The 17,421-nt window shown below is 42.1% G+C and overlaps 1 protein-coding gene across 3 annotated transcripts in view; it reads right to left on the bottom strand.

Annotated features, from left to right (window-relative positions):
* Nucleotides 1-1,374: 1,374 nt before the first annotated feature.
* The window catches only part of atp1b3a (ATPase Na+/K+ transporting subunit beta 3a), a 53,060-nt gene continuing 37,013 nt past the window's right edge, over nucleotides 1,375-17,421 (bottom strand). For 2 of the 3 annotated variants that reach the window (XM_038815619.1, XM_038815620.1), the window contains 5 exons: nucleotides 14,166-14,273; nucleotides 13,890-14,083; nucleotides 13,751-13,807; nucleotides 2,602-2,679; nucleotides 1,375-2,091 (listed from right to left, as the gene is read on the bottom strand). In XM_038815619.1, coding sequence (XP_038671547.1) covers nucleotides 1,924-2,091; nucleotides 2,602-2,679; nucleotides 13,751-13,807; nucleotides 13,890-14,083; nucleotides 14,166-14,273 — 605 coding nt within the window. In that variant the 3' untranslated portion in view covers nucleotides 1,375-1,923. Of the gene's footprint in view, nucleotides 2,092-2,601; nucleotides 2,680-12,586; nucleotides 12,669-13,750; nucleotides 13,808-13,889; nucleotides 14,084-14,165; nucleotides 14,274-17,421 lie in introns of all 3 variants that reach the window. The other variant, XM_038815621.1, reaches the window with a different exon arrangement.

Here is a 17,421-nt window from a genome sequence, read left to right as displayed (position 1 = left end):
AACACCAATATCCATGAGCTCCCTATTACTGAAGGCGTGACACATCCCCTGTGATTTTGTTCAATTATTTATTTTCTTTTATATATTTATTAATCCCGGTAAAAATTATTGTATTATTTTAAACCTTAGGAATAGACTAGACCTTGACCATTCAGCGGATTACTCACCAGATACTCACCGAACAGTTCGCTCCTTCCCCTACAGTCGAGCAAGAACCAATTCCTACAGGGCAAAAAAGTTAGAAAAGAAGCAAAGGAGTATCACCGAACTCCCTTAACTGACAAAACTCTTAAACTCCAGGACTAATTGCACTGAAAATGTCTGCATATATATATGCCTGTAATTCTGGTAAAGAGCAAGTTTCTATACGATGTTTTTGAAACCTTAGGTGCAGTAACTTGAATCATACCATGCCTTAAACTGACAAGTTCTAACCTGGTGGCTTGCATTTAAAGTTTAAATTGTAAAACTGTAAACCGTTCTCAGTAGCACCTGGGGCTTTAAAGAAAATATATATTTCAAGATTTAAAAGATATGGGTTATCCGATATACAAGATAATGGCTTATTAGGAATTCAGATGTGGCTAACTGTATTTATTATTGGTGTGCATGTGTTCTCAATATTCACATTGCTCATTGTACACGTGCACTTTTGACATTTGCTTCTTTTTCATTTTACCACAAACACAAAGTCGGGATTTCTTACCAGATATTCCAAATCTCAGAAAAAAATCTGCAGGTGTGGCCCACGCCATCACCCTGGCGGGGCTGGGAAAAGGCAGCAAAGCCGGGAATCCTGGGATCAGTTGTTTTCTTTTAAAGGGCACCATGGTGTCCGATAAGTAAAAAACAGGAACCCCCCTACCGATGAGGGGAACCTCTCCCCAATGGAGCATACACTTGACTGTGCCCACTGACAGCGGGTGGTGATAGAGTTAGGGGGCAGAGCCAGGGTACTCCCAGGCAATTCCCCCCCCCCCCCCTCTTACGCCCGCCCCCAGGGGGTCTATACTTGCCCGTGCATCCCAGCAGGTTCCCTCCACCTGGTTCCTGTTTTATCAGAGCAGCAAAATTCCCATTTTCCAACTCTCGTGATATTTTGTGCCCGCGTCGCCGTTTGCACATGTGGCGAACGTGGGCGCAAAACTGCAGGCAATGTGCGATTGTTTTGAATGGTGCGAATGCTTCGCTTTTTAGTGAGTGGTGAATACACATGAAGTGCTCTTACATGAATACGTGAGTGCGGCATTTAGTGTATGTCGCTAAAATGGTGTTACTGTGGCTACACCTGTGGTTCGTGACATTACCCATTGCTTTAAAGGTTTCTTTTAAGAGATTACGCAAAGTTTGAAAGCACCAACCCAATCTCAAAAAAAAGTTTAAAATCCAGTTTTATTTTCTCTTTTCTTCATACAGGTTTTAAGGCATCTGCACGAAAGACATAATTCTGCAAAGGTTATAAAATCATTTACGGTCAGCCTGGGGTATTGTTTGATCTTGCTTCCTAAACTTTCCATTCTTCTATGTGAAAGTTAACCTGTGTTAAGTTCATTAAATATGTACACAGCAACAGCACATCAAGCTTTAGACATTCACTTGGGGCAAAAATCACAGCACAAGGACAAAGACCGCCATTATTCAAATTTATAAGTAGAGCTATTTACAGGTCCCTTATTATGGCATGATGTCTTAATATGTGCGTAAACTGATCCAACAGGGGGTTGGGCTGGGGCAAGGCAGGCAGCTATGTATTTAGGATTTGTTTTTAACACTTGATATCTGGAAGCACAACATGATGCTACCATAAAATGCCATCTAGCTCATACCCCCTTCAAAGTGGTCACACATCTACAATGGCAGGTCCAGCGCATTATAACAAAACAAGACAACAAAGTAGTCATCGTGCAAGCTCTCCCATTCATGCTATTCTGTTACGTGAACTCTGAAAGCTACTCGACCCAAGAATCGGTCGCGATCATCATCATTCTTCAGATTGGTACCAGTTATTTTGCACTCAATCATTAAATCCTTGTTGGTATCATTGGTACCCAACATTAGTTTCACAGCAACCAGCGGCTGCGAGTAGTTAACCTACAAGGAAGGACAAAAACGAAGATCAGGCACTTATATCTTTTAATGTCACCTCTTCCAGCTAATGTTTTAGCATTTACCACTAAATCAAGAGTTGGATTTCCCCAACTCCATAAAGGAAGCCTGGCGACAGTGAGTAAAGGCAGTGATTGACATGATAAAATAAAATTTCACTTTATAATTTGACAGATTTGTAAACTGATAGAGCAACATTGTGAAGGCAGCACTGCACATATATAGGAAGATGGTGACAGGAATTGGCCATTCATTTACAGCTTGGCTGGTCTGTCCCTCAGCTCCATTTACCACATTTGTTCATATCGCTAGAAACCCTTAGTTAACAAAAATCAATCAATGGCCGTGGAAATTTCAATTGATCCAACATGCAAACCCTTTCTGGGGAGAGGCAAGCAATCAGATAATTGTTTTTTTTATGATGTTGACCTACATGAATGCAATGTCAAAACACATGAACAAAGAAATGTAGCATTAACATTAAAACAAACTTACATGGGCTTTTTTGCCATAATATGGATAGTACATTTTATCAAATGATCCAAAGTATTTTGCATCCACTTGTGGTTCTTTCTGTACAAAGATAAGCAAAAGTTTACAATCCTTCATATAACAACTAGGAAACTATTATTTCACTGATCAGAGGTTCTGGGAGACATATGATGTGCATGTTAATTTAAAAAGCAAACTTAGATTTAGTAACACATCCATCATTTTGAGCATACATTAAGATTGTGAGTTGAAGACAGAGGCGTTGTGGTGGCTTTGTGAATTTGTGTAACATGCTGCACCCTGAATCAGAATGCTGAGTGAATTCCCAGTGAGTTAACCAGTTTTAGCTGGTCAGTTAGGCTGGGAGGAAAATCAACAGTAAATATCAAGTAATATCTATTATTCCTTCATGACCACTCGCAAATAAAAGGTCAAAAAACAAAAATCCTCTATCTGACTGCAAGAGCTGTGCTTTGACAATTAAAACTAAAATTACTACACGTTACGAGGTTATGGGTGCGCTTCACCAGAGAAATGTCATAGTCCAGTGTCGGGCTCGTTTGGTGGGGTGTTTCACGATGACTGCAGTGCCGAGATTGGCACTGCTTTGCAACGGCACGTAGCTGTTTTTGGGCCTCTGAGATGTTCTCCCCATCGTGGCTACACTTTGAATGTATTCTGGCACTGGGGAACTGAGTGCGGCGCAGCACCGGCTCCCCATAGATCGGGACGCCAATTAAAAAATGGCCTCTCCCGATCTCGCTACAATGAGGACACGGCGAGCAGAGCTCCTCTGTGCACAAAACGGGGCTGTGTGCGGCCTCGGCCATGTGCTGCCCGCTGAGGCCCCGTAATAACCTGGGTGCCATTTTATAGCTTGTTTCTCAGTGCTGCTATCGGACTTGTTCCCATTTGGTTAAATCCCTTAGTATTCTAGCTTTTATTACTAGGAACATTGAGTACACGGGTAAGGAGGTGAAGTTGAACTTGGATAAGACACTGGTTAGGCCACATCTGGAGTACTGCGTCTGGTTCTGGGTGCTGTACAGGAGGAAAAACGTGAAGGCATTGGAGAGAATACAGAGGAGATTCACAAAAGTGATTACAGCGATTAAACAAATTTAGCTCTGAGGCTAGTTGGAGAGGTTGGGTCTGTTTTCCTTGGAGAAAAAGAAGTCTGAGAGGAGGCCTGATAGAGGTATTCAAGGTCCTGAGGGGTCTGCATAGGGTAAATAGTGAGAAACTGTTCAAGATTTACATCAAGAACTAGAGGCACAGATTCAAAATAATGGGTAAAAGGACTAGATGTGATGTGGGGAAACTGTTTTTCACCCAGTGGTGGTCGGTTGGACTCTGGAACTAACTTTCTGAGAGGGTGGTGGAGGTAGGTTCGATTCAAAAGGGAATCTGATTGCTTTCTGAAAAGAATGTACAAGGTTACGAGGATAAGTGGAACTCAGCAGAGTGCCCTTTCAGAGAGAGTCAGTGCAGATCTGATGGGCTAAACAGTCTCCTTCTGCACCATAAAGATTCTGCGAAGTCTAGGTTACAAGATGAAGGAACCTCATCAGTATTTGCAACAACGAATCCGCAAGATTATGGGAACCAACTGATTTTTTAAATGCCTAAATTCGCTGGGGATCATAAAAGGAGGGGAGATGCACCTTACTAACCATCAGCACATATTAGGAAATCAGACACTACATATGGGAGGGCTGAGGAAATTCACTTTTAGAAGTCTTTCAACCATTACTCCCCAAAGTGCTGCAACACCCAGCCATTTCAAATGCCTTTCCATAAACAGTAGTTAAGAATTAGCAGGAGTAGGCCATTCAGCCCCTCGAGCTTGATCCGTGTTGGATCAGATCGCGCTTGATCTGACCTTAGCCTTATCTTCACTTTCCTGCCTCTCCTCCATAATAACCCTGGATTTCCCCCTTGTCGATCAATAATCTAATGAACTTTGGAATGTATTGACTGACCTACCTCCACTTCTCGCTGGGGGAAGAAATTCTCCTCATATCCATCTTAAATTGGGAGACCCCAAACTGGGCCATAACCTCCAGAATCTGACTGAAAGGGCTTTGCAAGAGATGAGCAGAAACAAAAAGCTCAGCTGGTCCAGACGAGGGTGAGAAGAGAAAAGAGAAGCCAGTGAATGGTGCACATTCTCAGCCTGCTGTCTTCCAACGCAGGAGAGACAGCCATGTCAGTGCGGGGCTCCTGAGCCACACTAAGTGACGCGTAACACAGAGTTGACAACCACGGTGCAAACCATCGTTTTGAAATTGAGGGCTGCCACTGCAATACATTGTCCGTAACACTGGCCCCAAACTGTGCTGTTGTAACAATGGCAAAATTGATCAGCATTCTCTGGCAATACAACTGTGGAAGTGAGGAAACCTCTGGCTACCATAAATGCTCAGTTAAATGTTGAAATCCAGGTGTTGCCGTCAGTGATTCCCTCCACATGGTGCACTATACAAGCCTCCGCAGATGGCAATCTTTAGGGAAGCACTTTAACAGGTTGTGAATGTAAAAAAACACCAAAAAAAGTAAACTTTGTTGAATGAGATGTAATTGGGATTTTAATGCAATCCCATAACTCCACCTAACCTTTGCACACTAAGGGATAATTTAGCACGGTTAATCAACCTAAACTGTATATCTTTAGACTGTGGGAGGAAACCCGAGCACCCGGAGGAAACCCACGCAGACACAGGGAGAAAGTGCAAACCCCACACTGACAGTCACCCAAGGCCAGAATTGAGCCCGGTTCCCTACCACTGTGCCACTGGTCCCCACAAATGCCAGGTGGCACAAGCAGGGGCACTGCCAGGCTGTCATTTTTCCTGCGCTGAGGATCAGGCCCAGGGATGCCCTGACCATACGAGGTGGGGTACGGAAGAGTCCCACCCTTCGCCCGAGAGCCCCCTTATAGGTGCGTTGAGGGGCAGTATCACCTGCATTGAGGAGTTCCGGCGAGCGCAGGAAATGGGACTAAGTTCTCCACTGAGGCCCCAGATTGTAACAAAAGTCCCGTTAGATCGTGTGGTGTTTCACGGCGCCTCAAGCTTGACATGGGACTCTGTTGCAATTTGGTTAGATCACGCCCAAGATCTCTCCTACAACTGCCAAGACTCAAGACTTATACAATTTGACTACTGTTGACTGTAAGTAGGCCATTAGAGGGCAGATGAGAAGATGATTTTCACCCAGAAAATGTTGGGGGTCTTGAACTCACTGCCTTAATGGATGATAGAGGCAGAAAATCTCATCACATTTAAATAGTACTTGGATATGCACTTCAAGTAGCACCATCACCTTCAAGACTATGGACCAAGGATGGGCAATAAATAGAGACTTGCTGACACCAACTATACAAATAAAAATAAAGTAGAGGATGTAAATTCTGAGGCCTTGTTTGTGCATAAGCAATGGCAACTTTTTCAGACAGCATCAGCTGAAATTTGGAGAATGCTACATAGAACGGAAAGGTGGTGAAACTGATCGGTGTTAAGAAGTCTATCTGGGGCGGCACGGTGACACAGTGGTTAGCACTGCTGCTGCACAGCACCGAGGATCCGGGTTCCATCCCAGCCCCGGGTCACTGTCGTGTGGAGTGTGCGCATTCTCCCTCAGTCTGCATGGGTCTCACCCCCAGAACCCAAAGATGAGCAGGGTAGGTGAATTGGCCACGTTAAATTGCCTCTAACTTGGAAAAAAAGACTTGGGCACTCTTTTAAAAAAAATGTTTTTAAGTTAGAGGAACAAAACAATAAACAATCCAAAAACTCAGCTTAGCCAATCATTGTGCACATGGTGAAAATTCAATTCTCCACAATAAATTTTGAAAAGGACAAAAAAAACTACCAAGTGCAAGTTAATTATGGAAGTTAAAACAAGAGACTTTCCTGGTGCCTAGCAGCAGCATCAAATTACTGTTGTATATGTCTACACACAGGAGAGAAATGGTTACTTGCCTGTTGGACTAACATGTGATACCAAAATAACAAAGTGACGATGTAATGATGTTTTCCTACCTTCTTTCTTCACTCCGCCATTACCTTTTAAATTATTTTTCTATTCTCGTATTTTGGCAAATCCATCATAGGAAAATAGGAATTAGGAGCTGAAGTCGGCAATTCAGCCCATCGAGTCTGCTCCGCCATTCAATCAGATCATTGCTGATCTCTTTCTAGTCTCAAATCCACCTCCCCACCTGTTCCTCATATCCCTATAACCGTTTTTTTAAAATCAGAAATATATCTGTCTCCTTCTTGAAACCATTTAATGACTCCGATTCCACTGCACTCTGGGGCAGCAAGTTCCACAAATTCACCACCCTTTATGAGAAGTAGTTCCTCCTCATCTCAGTTCTAAATCTACTGTTTCTCAACCTATTCTGTGACCTCTCATTCTATATTTCCCTACAAGGGGGAACATGTGGTCCACATTTAAGTTATCAATCCATTTTAGTGTCTTATATACCTCGATCAAATCCCCTCTCATCCTTCTAAACTCCAACGAGTATAAGCCCAAACGGTTTAACCTCCCCTCATACGTCAACCCTTTCATCCCCTGAATCAGTCTGGTGAATCTCCTCTGAACTGAACTACGACATCCTTCCTCAAATAAGGAGACCAAAATTGGACACAATACTCCGGATGTGGTCTCACCAGCAACAACACTTTTCTACTTTTCTACTCCAATCCTTTTGCAATAAACGCTAACATTCCATTTGCCTTTTTTATTACCTGCTGTACCTGCATACCGACTTTCTGAAATTCTTGAACAAAGACACCCAGATCCCTCTGCCCAGACGCATTTTGAATCTGCTTTCCATTTAAATCTATTTTTTTCGGCCAAGTTGAATAACCTTATAGTTATCTACATTAAACTCCATATGCCAAATTTTGGGGCAATCTCCAGGCTGTAAGACATCGGTGCAAAATTAAGCTATTCGGCCCATCGACTCTGCTCCACCATTCAATCATGGTAGATATGTTTCTCAACCCTATTCTCCTGCCTTTTCCCCATAACCCATGATCCCCTTATTAAATCAAGAAATTAGCCTATCTATATTAGTCTGTAAAATCTTTATCTACTCTTCACTGCTTCCTTTCCCACCTACTTTAGTATCATCCGCAAATTTACTATGTTGCTTGCAGATCATTTATATAGATTGCGAACAGTTGAGGTCTGAGGACTGAACCCTACGACACCCCGCTGGTTACCGTTCGCCAGCCAGAGAAGGACCCATTTATCCCGACTCACTGCTTTCTGTCAGCCAGCCAATTCTTAATCCAATCTAGTACTCTACCCCCAACCCTCTGCAATCTCACCTTCTGGATCAGGTTTTTATACGGCACCTTGTCTAACGCCTTCTGGAAGTCTAGATATACAACATCAACAGGTTTCTCCTTATCCACTTTGCTGGTTACGTGCTCAAAGAACTCAAGCAGGTTTGTCAAGCATGACCTACCCTTAATAAAACCATGCTGACAATGGTGGATTGAGCTTTGTCTTTCCAAATGTTCAGCCATCTCCTTCTTAATGATTGATTCCAACAACTTCCCCACCACAGAGCTCAAGCTAACCGGTCTATAGTTTCCTACTTTTTGCCTTTTTGAATAGGGGCGTCACATTAGCGTGTTTCCAATCCACCGGGACCCTTTCAGAATCTAGGAAATTCTGAAATATCATAACCAATGCATCCACTATCTCTGCTGCCACCTCCCTTAATATCCTAGAATGCAGGCCATCATGTCCTGGAGACTTATCTGCCTTTAATCCCATTAGTTTATTCAATACCGTCTTGCTATTGACGGTTATTGAAAAAAGTTCCTCTGCATTAACTGTAGTTTTGAGAAAATTTTTATTATCTTCTACTGTAAAGACAGAGGCAAAATATTGGTTCAGTGCCTCCACTGTCTGTGTTCCCTATTATTTTTTAAAAATATTTTCTTAAGGCATTTATATAAACAACAAACAAAACAAATAAGAGCAGAAGCAAAATTGTACAACATAATAAATAACCAGCACCCACCCCCCCCCTGCCCTTCCCTTCCTCCCATCATGCCTCCTCCATTTTTAATCCCCTTATCCCACCCCCACATGTTTCTTATTATTACCTCAACAGTATTGTCCTATAAAAGGTCGATATTTACTTTAGCTATTTTCTTTCTCCTAACTATATATGTTTCTGCTAGTTTCCTTTTGTAGTTCATCTTAGCTCTTTTGATTTATTTTTAGTAGCCTTTTGCTGAACCTTAAAAGTTCTCCCAATCTTCAAGCTTACCAGTAGCTTTTGCAGTGTGGTATGCCCCAGTTTTTGCCTTTATGGCCTCCTTGACTTAGCCATGGAACATTTGTTTTCCCTCTTACAATTCCTCTTCTTCTCAGGAATGTACTTTAATTGAGTGGCATTTAATAACTCCCTGAACATCCACCATTGTTCCTCAACTGCGCTACCCTCAATATCTGTACCCTGTCTACTTGGGCCAACTCTTTCCTCAGGCCTGTATATTTAATTACTGTTCTTCACAGTTTTGCATTAGCATTCTACAAGACACTAATTCCTCAACTTAAAAGGAAGCAAAGTGTAAGGAAGGCATTTTCCTTTCATAGTACTGCCCAGCTTGGTCATAAATAAAGATAGCAAGAAAATTGTACAGTATCAACTCTGCTCCTTTCCAGAAACATACTACTTATGCTTTCCCCTTCTCCTCACCCACTCCAGTAATGTCAATTATTGGGAGCATAATGGAAATGCTCCACCAAATGGGGACCACAAATTCAGAGTAACCTGGAACAGATGTACTCCTTAAATAACACTACCGTGGCCATTGCTATAAATGTTATTTTCTAGTGTCCAGCAGATTTGGTGGCTCCTGATTTTGTCCAAGCAGCTCTCCTCATTGCAGTAAGAGCAGAGTGTATCAAGGTCCCGAGAATGGTTGAGCCGGCTCACACTGCAGTAACAGGTCCAAAACTGCATCTTACATAACATTCAGTTGCTATGAGATCCAGGCCCCTGATAAGGGAAGTCATGGGACTAACTTCTGAGAGGCAAACCTAAAACCTCTCCTCCATTTTTAGTCAGGAAATATGACACATGACAGCGAGAGGTATTTATATGACTAGTTGGAGGAAGAGGCTACACGAATGTCCCAATCATCAACGATGAGGGAGCCCAGCACATCGGAGCAAAAGACAAGGATGAAGCATTTGCAAGTGCTGAGCGGACAATCATAATCTTGGCCTTCTATTGATGTCTCCAGCACCACAGTTGTTAACTTTCAGCTAATTCAAACTCTATGTGGTATCAAGAAATGGGTGAAGGCATTGGATGCAGCAAAGGCTTTGAACCCTGACAATATCCCAACTGTACTGAGCAGATGTGCCCCAAAACTAGCCACGCTCTTAGTCAAATGGTTCCAGGTCAGATCTACCACTGGTATCGACCATAAAATGTGGAAAATCGTCCAAGTATGTCCAATCCTTAAAAAGCAGAACAAATCCAAAGCGCCAACTATCACCTGATCAGTGTGCTTCCAATCATGAGGAAGGTTATGGAAGGGATTGTCGACCGTGCTAACAAATGCCACTTACTCAGCAATAACCTGTTCACTGACCCTCAGGCTGGGTTCCATCGGAGGCAGACCACATTACAGTTTTGTCCAAACATGGACAAAAGACAAAAGCATTGAATTCCACATGTGAGGTGACATCAAGGCAGCATTTGTTTGACTGTTGCAATAAGGAACCCTATCAAATTTGGAGTCAGTGGGTATTGGGGAAAACTCTGCACTGGTTGGAGTCATATCTAGTACAAAGGAAGACGGGTGCGTTGTTGGAGGTCAATCATCTCAGTCTCAGAACTTCACTGCAGGAGTTCCTCAGGATAGTGTGCTCGGTCAAATATAACAAAACCTGGACATGATTCAGGATTGGTCTGATAAGTGGCAAATTTTGTGTCAGTAAATTACCATCTCCAACAAGACATAATCTAACCATCTCGCCTTGACATGCAAATACATTACCATTGCTGAATTCCTCATCATAAACATCCTAGGAATAACCAGTGCTGGATTAATACTGCTGATGACCAGGCTAAATCTCTCGGGACATGGGTTGAAATCCCACCAAAGTAGCTGGTAGAATCTAAATTCAATGAATAAAATCTGGAATTGAAAGCTTGTCTCCGTAATGGTGACCATGAAACTATTGTTGGAAAAACCCATTTAGTTCACTAATGTCCTTCAGAGAAGGAAACCTCCCTTACCTGGTCTGGCTGACTCCAGACTCAGAATAATGCTGTTGACTTGTAACTGTCCTGTAAAATGACACTCAGTTCAAGGGAAATTAGAAATGGCCAACAAATGCTGATCTTGCTAACGATACCCACATCCGGTGAAAGAATTAAGTTCAGTGAGAGCAGTGTGTGCCATCTACAAGATGCACTGCAGCAACTCAACAAGCCTCCTTCAACAACAGCTTCCAAACCTGCGACCTCAAAGTCAAAGCCATCAAAAAGACAGAATAAGACACCACCACCTGCAAATTCCTGCCCAAGTCCTACACCATCATGACTTGAAACTATACTGCTGTTCTTTTATTGTCACTGGGTCAAATACACGTAACTCCCTTCCTAACAGCACTGTTAGTGTACCTACATGGCAGTTCAAGAAGGCGACTCCCCACCACCAAGGTCACTTAATCAAGGGTGAGATGTCCGTCTCTCGACAATGAGAAAACATCACCAATGAGCCAATTATCACAAATTATCCGCAAGACCACGAGAATTTAGCGGTGGTTAAGGGATTGAATGGGAATCACATGGCTTTCCTGTACCTCCAGAACGTCACCCAGCAACCCCTTTCAGATGATCCAGCAGCCTACAATGTTGTCAAGCATGCTCAATCAAGGGACCCAGCTACGGAAAGAGGTGGCGCTGAAAGCCACTCCCTGCCCTTGCCTCCAACCCTTCCACCTCCTCCCTCCTGTGAGTCCCAAGCCTGCTCTTAACTCACCCAAGTCCAGGGATCCAGTGACAGTCCCTAGTGAGGTCCTTGGAGCACTAACAGCAGCAGCCACCACTCCCATTGGTGTTGCTGACATTGGCGAGCTGCCAACCTATGACTGGCTGACAGTTGTCGGAGGTGGGATTTCTGCCAGCAGGTTTCTATATCTTGGGTGGCCCAACGCTGGCCGGTTAAGTGCCCGAGAGGCACTGGTTAGGCCACCCCCACGGAGGTGACGCAGGTTTTACAACAGTTCTTCAACCAGTGGGCAGGCCAAACATGGAGAAAGATTCCACCCACTCTGTTTCTCTCTCCACAAATGTTGCCTGACCCACTGAGTATTTCCAACATTTTTTGTTTTTGTTATTAGATGACAACTAAGTTCTGAGCACTTCCCCACCTGGAGGGAAACAGGTAGAAACGACACTTCCTCCTATATCATCTTCTACCCATCATCCCACAAATACAACAGCTGAATCACACAACGTCAATGGCCAAGAGTGACATAAACAAGGTATTTGTGTTGGGGTAGGAGCTGAATGAAGTAGGAGAAGAAACAAAACGATATAGTCAACCTATGCAAGAATAAAAAAACATCTGCACTTGGAAAACTAAACATTTGATTAATTTCCCTAAACAATTAAACTCTCATGATAGTCATTATTGGTGGAGGTGGGAGGATGGTTTATCTCTTCCCTTGTCTCCCACGTTATTTCTTTGCATTTATTGGTTTTCCACTGTCATTTGCTAATGCCTCATACACTGGTCATCTCCAGCATAAGCTGGAGTGAGTGTTTCTCCCTCTTTATGCAAGCCATTCCTCTATTCGCTCTCCTTTCCTATACGTCTCTTACTCGGTTTGCCCCTCATATGCTCACTTTCATTAGATCTTAACTAACCTTTCCCGGGCTTCTGATATTTTCTTTGCTTCTGCACCTCTCCCACTTTCATTTTACTCTCACCTGTCACGGAGATCTGGAGGCAGACTCGGAGCTCCAAGTCTTTGGAACCACATGAAGGATCTTGACTCTTTGGTAGTGGAACCTGAGGCACATCATGCGTGTGATGAGTAGGCAGGTCAGGGGCGGAGGATGGGAGCTGGTACTTGGGAATCAAGCTTGGGCTCAGAGGATTTGGGAAGCTGGAACTCAACTACAGAGCAATAGTTTGACCAGGAGTACAGGGACTGATAACCACATAAGCAACATTGCATTAATGGTCAAATAGTTAGGATGGATTAAGCAGATCTGCAGGATATAATGCACGACTATAGAAAAGAAAAATCTTTACATATTAATTCTGAATATATATTTTCCATTATATAAACACTCAAATATGAAATTATAATGCCCAATTATAATTGTATAAATAACTAAGATTTCAGTTTATAAATATCTGGTGGATGAAAGAGTTCTTAATAAATTGTCTGACAAAACAATCAATAGAATTTTAAAATCATACATAAATTAGCAATAAATTAGAATTCCAATGAAATCAATATAGACACAGCCAGTAATGAATATTGCAAACACAGACTACTTCAGTACTGAGAGGAAGACTGCAGTGAAAAGGCCACATCTGATCTTGGACGATGCATAAACTGAACAGTCTTTGGCTTGTGCACATGCTCGGAGGGGAAAGGAGCTTTGGGGGTCAGGCAAATCGGAAAGATGGATGATTATATAAAATGCAAGCCAGAAATTAGGAAATGGGCTTAAAACTATATAATGAGAAGTATGGGTATAGAGCAAAGTATGCTGGAAAAAAAATAGGAGATGGACAAGCATGGTATATTCTCAGTGACGAGCATAACAATTCCTCTTGAACCCACTGCTACCTTATCTGAGCTGTGGTATATTGTCGCTTGATTAAGTTTGGTGGACTAGGGTTTGAAACTTTGAAGTTTAAAATCTGGAAATGCCTTTCCCACATTTGTCTCAATTTGAGGGGCAAGGAGGGGTTGAGGTAAAGGCAGGGTTGTGGCAAGGAGAGCGACCCATCTCATGCCTCTCCAATCAGTTAATTGCTCATCACTGCAATTAAGGAGTCCTAAAAAGAATCATCGACAGCTGAAGAGTTTTTTAATGTAAAAAAATCCCAACAGGGGAATATAGTTTATAACTAACCTTGGTTGTACAGTTTATGATAGGATTGTTTCCCGCACCTGCCTCTAATCCAATTATCTAGAAAATAATTGCAAGTTTTAGTTTCAAAGCCAAACAATTAGGAATAGTTTGAAGCAGATATTTCTTAAAGAATACTTACTCTATTCATTTTAACAAGGACACAAGGCTTTCCCTCATTATAGCCGAAACTGCTATTGTTTGCTCCAGAACAGTCACCAAGCATCGTCCGATTAAACTGACATGCCTTTTTTATCAATATATTGGGAGGCTGTCTGAGGTAGTCTCCAGGGTGACAAAGAATATTTTTTTGTGCTTGTATCAAGTCATCATAAGCTATTTAAAAAAAAGTATTTCAACAAGAATGAATTAAGCGCACAAGAAATTCTAACAAATATTCAAATTGATCAATACTTACGTTTTAGAAAACCATCAAGAGCTGTCACGTATTTTTCGTAAGACTTGGCATCAGATTTGTTAAATACAATTTCCAGGGAAGAACCTACTTTTGGTCTAATCATAAGGCCTACAAATAAAGGAAACAAATTGCAATTATTATATTTAATTGTCAATTAAAGAACATGTTAATGTTTTAAATATCCAGGTACATTCCTTTCTTCCATTCTAGACATACTTTTGATCTCTATTGTATCAAAAATGCTTATGGTTTAGCAAAAAGATTCACTGGCCCAGGTTTTGCGGAAGAACGTCGGTGAAACTGCCAACATATACCACCATTATACCTTTGGAATTGATAGCATCTTCTGTAGTCCGTACATGCTCAGTTAAAAGATGCTAAAGTTGCTAACAGCAATTCTACACTTTTCCACCATCACCTCTGAAAATTCTGAAAATTCATTGAAACGATGAAAACTTGCACTTTTACACTACAAGTCTCATTGTACAAACTCTTTAATGGGTTTTTAATGACATACTAAGTTCATAATTACTGCTGAACACCTTCACTGGTCCTCATAGACTAACTATAGTTGTGAAATGTCCATTTCAACATGATTTTTAAAATTCACATTTTAAAAAAAATGTTTATAATATTTCAGCATCAAACTTAATCTAATCTGTGTATCACATTCACTTCTGTCAGTCTCTGTAAAATGTTTGATTAGAAATTTTAAAAATCAATGCATTCTTCTTCCTGGTTTGCTCTCTATAAGCATAATTCAAAGTGATTGGCTGTTTACCCTTTATGATGTCATCACTGTTGCCAGATGTCTGCCTCCCATTGACTTGAGGCCAGATTCAAACCAACATAGAGAAAGGGGAAATCCACCCCACAGAGATCATTAGAACTTTGTGAGCAGCTTTCATAGAGGTCGGTGGCGAGTGCCGCCACTTTGCCGCTCACTGTGAAATACTATAATTGTCTGCTACATTAATGGACAAAATCCTGCTTTGTAATCCTAGTGGTACGTGTATATTTTGCAAAATATGTGGATTAATATGTTGAAAATGATCATTTCACAGTTTCAATTCAGGTTACCTTCCCTACAGCCTGCTAACTGATCAGGCATTGGCTATTTTCTTCTTCAATAAAATATTGGATAACAATACAAGCTCTGAAACAGTCCAATGCACTTTTTGAGCACACACGGCCACTCAACAAGTGACGATTAACAATCTTCATATGAATTATGAGATTTAAAACAGTTGAATGTGTTTTAGAAATTATATATAGATGTGTGGCTGCATATTAAATACACTGAAACAAAGGTCTTAGCCTTACCGGGTCAGAAAGAGAGGTGCTGCAATCAATGTCACCACTAAGCTATACAGTCGCATAGCAACCTGAAATTTCCCGCACAGACACACACTAGTCAACCCCTTCCAGTTACTGTGCACATGTAGCCACAAAAAGAACCAATGGATCACAAAACAAGAGGATACACTAGATGCCAGAACAGAGCTTTTTATACGAGTCTACGTTAAAAAATGAGAAAGGCTACAAACAGCATACAATTAACATTTCATCAACTTAATGTTGAATCAGGAGACGTACCACAGATGGACAAATACTGTAGGCGAGGAATTAAAATTTATTGGAAGCATTATGAAAATCAAACTGAGGACTGGTGACGGTATTCTGTACCGTCTAGATGGAAATACCTATGTAAATCTACCATATGGCATCTCCTCTCAACTGTGAAACTTTAAGAATTGATAAAACCTCAGCATAAAAAATTGCAGACATGTGAAAACCAGACTAATCTGGAACATGAATGAGAGCAGAGGCTGCTGCAAGTCCTATCCTCAGTCCAGATTGAGAACAGTCCAATGAAGTAGGTTTGTTGATTCTGTTTGCTTAATACACACGTCAAAGCTGCAATTTTAATGGCAAACAGCTCCAGTTAGAAGAACATATCGTATTAAATGCTTGACAGTTTATTTAGTACTAAACCCAAGTCTGGACTACTTGGAGCTATAAAGGGTTGTACCTATTCTCATGCAGAACACTAGGACTTTATCTAACTTGTCAGAGGTTGGTTGGTTGAAATGGCAGCGACCATGGACTCTGAAAATTTATGCCACCTTACTCTCACACAGCTTGAAGCCATTTTCCTGTCATCAGTGGATGAAGTGCTTCCAATGGCTTTTTCCACTTTTAATCTGAACATCTCCCTGAAGGATAATCAAGCTCACACTGACTCCTGGAATAGTATTCTAACTGCATTTCTCTGAGTCATCCTGTCAAATCACTCATGCTCGAAACATCTGACCTTCTACCAAGGGCTAGGCACATGATCCCAATATTCAGGACTAGCCAATCTAAGTACACATCAAATTCTTCTTGCATGAACAGAAGCTGCTACTGTGACCATCAAGAAACAGTGGGCAAGGAGACTATGTCAACATCAGATCAGAAGACCAGACAATTTGAAGGTCAACTGGACAATATGTTAAACTTCTCCTTATGAATTAAGGCATGGGGGGAGGGGGATTTTCTGGCCATCCTCGGCAGCAGGAACTTCCAGTCTCGCCAACGGGAATCCCCAGCCACTGGTTTCCTGGCGGATTGGGGTGGATTCAATGGGAAATCCCATTGACAGCAGCAGGACCAGAAGATCCCGCCACCTCCTGCCGCTGAGAAAAACACCATGGTGGTGGGGGGGGGGGGGGGGGGGGGGGGGGGGGAGCGGAAAGAGAGCTGGGAATACCTCTCATTAAGTGCAGAGATTCAAGATCCTTCCGCACTGTAGGGATTCTACAGATTCTAAAACAAAATACCATACACTTTCAGGACTACAAAATAATGCAATAGAATTCCAGTTTCTTGCTCTTGAGTGATTCCTTTAATAGCTCCAGTCACTAACAACTTGTTTACAGAAGTGTTCAGAAACCTATGGAAAAAGCCAAGAATGTGGGAGATAGTCCATAAAACGGAAAGTAAAGAACTTTCTCAGTCTTCCAAACATGCGAACCCTACCAAATAAAAGAACAATGTCAGCAGACACGTGGGAACATCACCCTGAGGTTCTCCTCAAAGTTACACATAAGGGCAGCACAGTTGCTTCACAGCACCAGGGTCCTAGGTTCGATCCCGGCTGGGTCACTGTCTGTGGGGAGTCTGTACGTTCTCCCCGTGTCTGCGTGGGCTTCCTCCAGGTGCTCCGGTTTCCTCCCACAGTCCAAAGATGTGCGGGTTAGGTGGATTGGCCATG

Source organism: Scyliorhinus canicula, chromosome 13, assembly GCF_902713615.1.
Source record: "Scyliorhinus canicula chromosome 13, sScyCan1.1, whole genome shotgun sequence".
Taxonomy (NCBI): Eukaryota; Metazoa; Chordata; class Chondrichthyes; order Carcharhiniformes; family Scyliorhinidae; genus Scyliorhinus; species Scyliorhinus canicula.
This window is presented reverse-complemented; position numbering and strand designations above follow the sequence as displayed.